We start from the raw sequence: 1,740 nt of genomic DNA, 5'->3' as shown, positions 1-1,740 counted from the left end.
GACCGACGACGTACAAAAGAGCGTCTCTCCCGGACCCGTACGCGCACGTTGACGTCGCGATGCGCCAGGCTCGACGAGCTGAACGCGAAGCTCGCGGCGGCCGCGGAGGGCGACCGGGACCCGGAGGCCCGGCTCGGCTGGGTCGCGGAGATGGAGGACGCCGAGCTCAAGTCCCGCGAGTTCGCCGCGAAGCGCAACGCGCACTACAACATGGCGGGCGTCCTCGGCCGCAACTTCGACGACGAAGACGACGACGACGACGACGACGACGACGACGAGGCGTGAGCGCGCGCGCGCGCCCTAACTCGGTCCGCCGCCTCGCGGTTTGGGGAAGACGACGCGTCGCTTAGCCTTCGAAGAGGAGGGAGCTTGTTAGGGGGGAGTGCGGGGAAGAGGCGGTCCGAGCTCGGACGGAGCGGGGGGAGGAGGGGCGGCGCGCGTCGCCGCGTATGCTCCCTCAGAAGAAGAGGATCGCGCGGTTCGTCGCCTTGCGCTTCGACGGCGAGTGCTGGAACGAGTTGACGCGGCGCCGCGGCGGCGGGAAGACCGCGTCGCGCCAGCGCCGGAGCAGGGGCCGGAGTTCGTAGACCATGGCGAGGGGCCGCTCGCCGACCCACTCGCGGAGGCGCGTCGACACGCGCGCCGCGAGGAGCTCGGCGACGAGGTTGTAGCCGTCGAGGTTCAGGAGCTGCGTCGCGAGGTCCGGGGGCAGGCGCTCGAGCGCGCTGCCGCCGCCGGGCTCGCGCGGCGCCGGCGGCGCGGACGGCGGCGACGACCGGTGGCGCCGCGCGTCGAGCTTCGCGCGCACGTCCCGGGGCATGGCGGCGCGGGGCGGCGTCGGCGGGCCCTCGCCGATCCAGAGCACGCGCGCGTTGCCCGGGGGCGTCCGCGGTTCTTCGGGCGCGTAGAGCGCCGCGGTCTGCGACGACATGAAACTTTTCGGGTGCGCGGAGTGCTGTCGAGGGGGACTCGCGGCGTCGACCGGGCGCGCGGAGCGTCGCGGAGGCGGCGACGACCCTCCCGGCGTGCGGTTTCGGCAGGCAGCGGAACTGGGAGTCGGGCCCAGCGTCAGGCTCGGAGCTTCGGGAGAGCAGTTCAACATCTGATGATGACGTTTGGGCGTGCAAACGCTCCTCCAAGGGCAGCCTCGCTTATGCTCTGGGAAGCCTCGCTACAAAACGCGACCTCCGCGTAGCCCGAGTTCGGCGGAGAGCACCATGCTCGTCAACGAACCCGAGTCCGCGCGCCGGCCGCCGCGCGTGCGGTCCCTCGACGTCGTGCGCGGCTTCGCCGTGCTGCTCATGATCTTCGTCGACGACGCCGGGTCCGCCTACGCCGTCCTCGACCACAGCCCCTGGGACGGCCTGACGATCGCCGACGTCGTCATGCCCTTCTTCATCTTCATGGTCGGCGTGTCGGCGGCCCTCGCGCTCGGCGGCAAGCGGACGCTCGCGCCGGTGCTAAGGCGCGGCGCGACGCTCTGGGTCGTCGGCGTCGCCGTCCAGGGCGGCGGCTTGCCGGACCCGACGACCTACGCCTGGGGCTACGACCTCGGCACGGTCCGCTGGTGCGGCATCCTGCAGCGGATCGCCGCGTGCTACGTCGTCGCGTCCGCGCTCGTCCTGTGCTCGCCGCGCGCGCGCCGCGGCGGCCTCGCGACGGCCGACGACGGCGTCTTCTTCGGCGCGCTCGCGCTGCTCGTCGCGGCCTACCTCGCCATGACCTACCTCACGCCCGGCC

At 72.9% G+C, this 1,740-nt stretch overlaps 1 protein-coding gene across 1 annotated transcript in view; it reads left to right on the top strand.

Annotated features, from left to right (window-relative positions):
* Positions 1 to 1,217: 1,217 nt before the first annotated feature.
* The window catches only part of AURANDRAFT_68196 (hypothetical protein), a gene marked incomplete at both ends in the record, with an annotated part of 1,375 nt that continues 852 nt past the window's right edge, over positions 1,218 to 1,740 (top strand). Inside the window, one exon of the mRNA XM_009043834.1 lies at positions 1,218 to 1,700. Coding sequence (XP_009042082.1) covers positions 1,218 to 1,700 — 483 coding nt within the window. The remainder of the gene's footprint in view (positions 1,701 to 1,740) is intronic.

The sequence above is a fragment of the Aureococcus anophagefferens genome (genome assembly GCF_000186865.1).
Source record: "Aureococcus anophagefferens unplaced genomic scaffold AURANscaffold_72, whole genome shotgun sequence".
NCBI lineage: Eukaryota > Pelagophyceae > Pelagomonadales > Pelagomonadaceae > Aureococcus > Aureococcus anophagefferens.
Note: the sequence above shows the minus strand (reverse complement) of the source record. Positions and strands in the feature narration are given on the sequence as shown.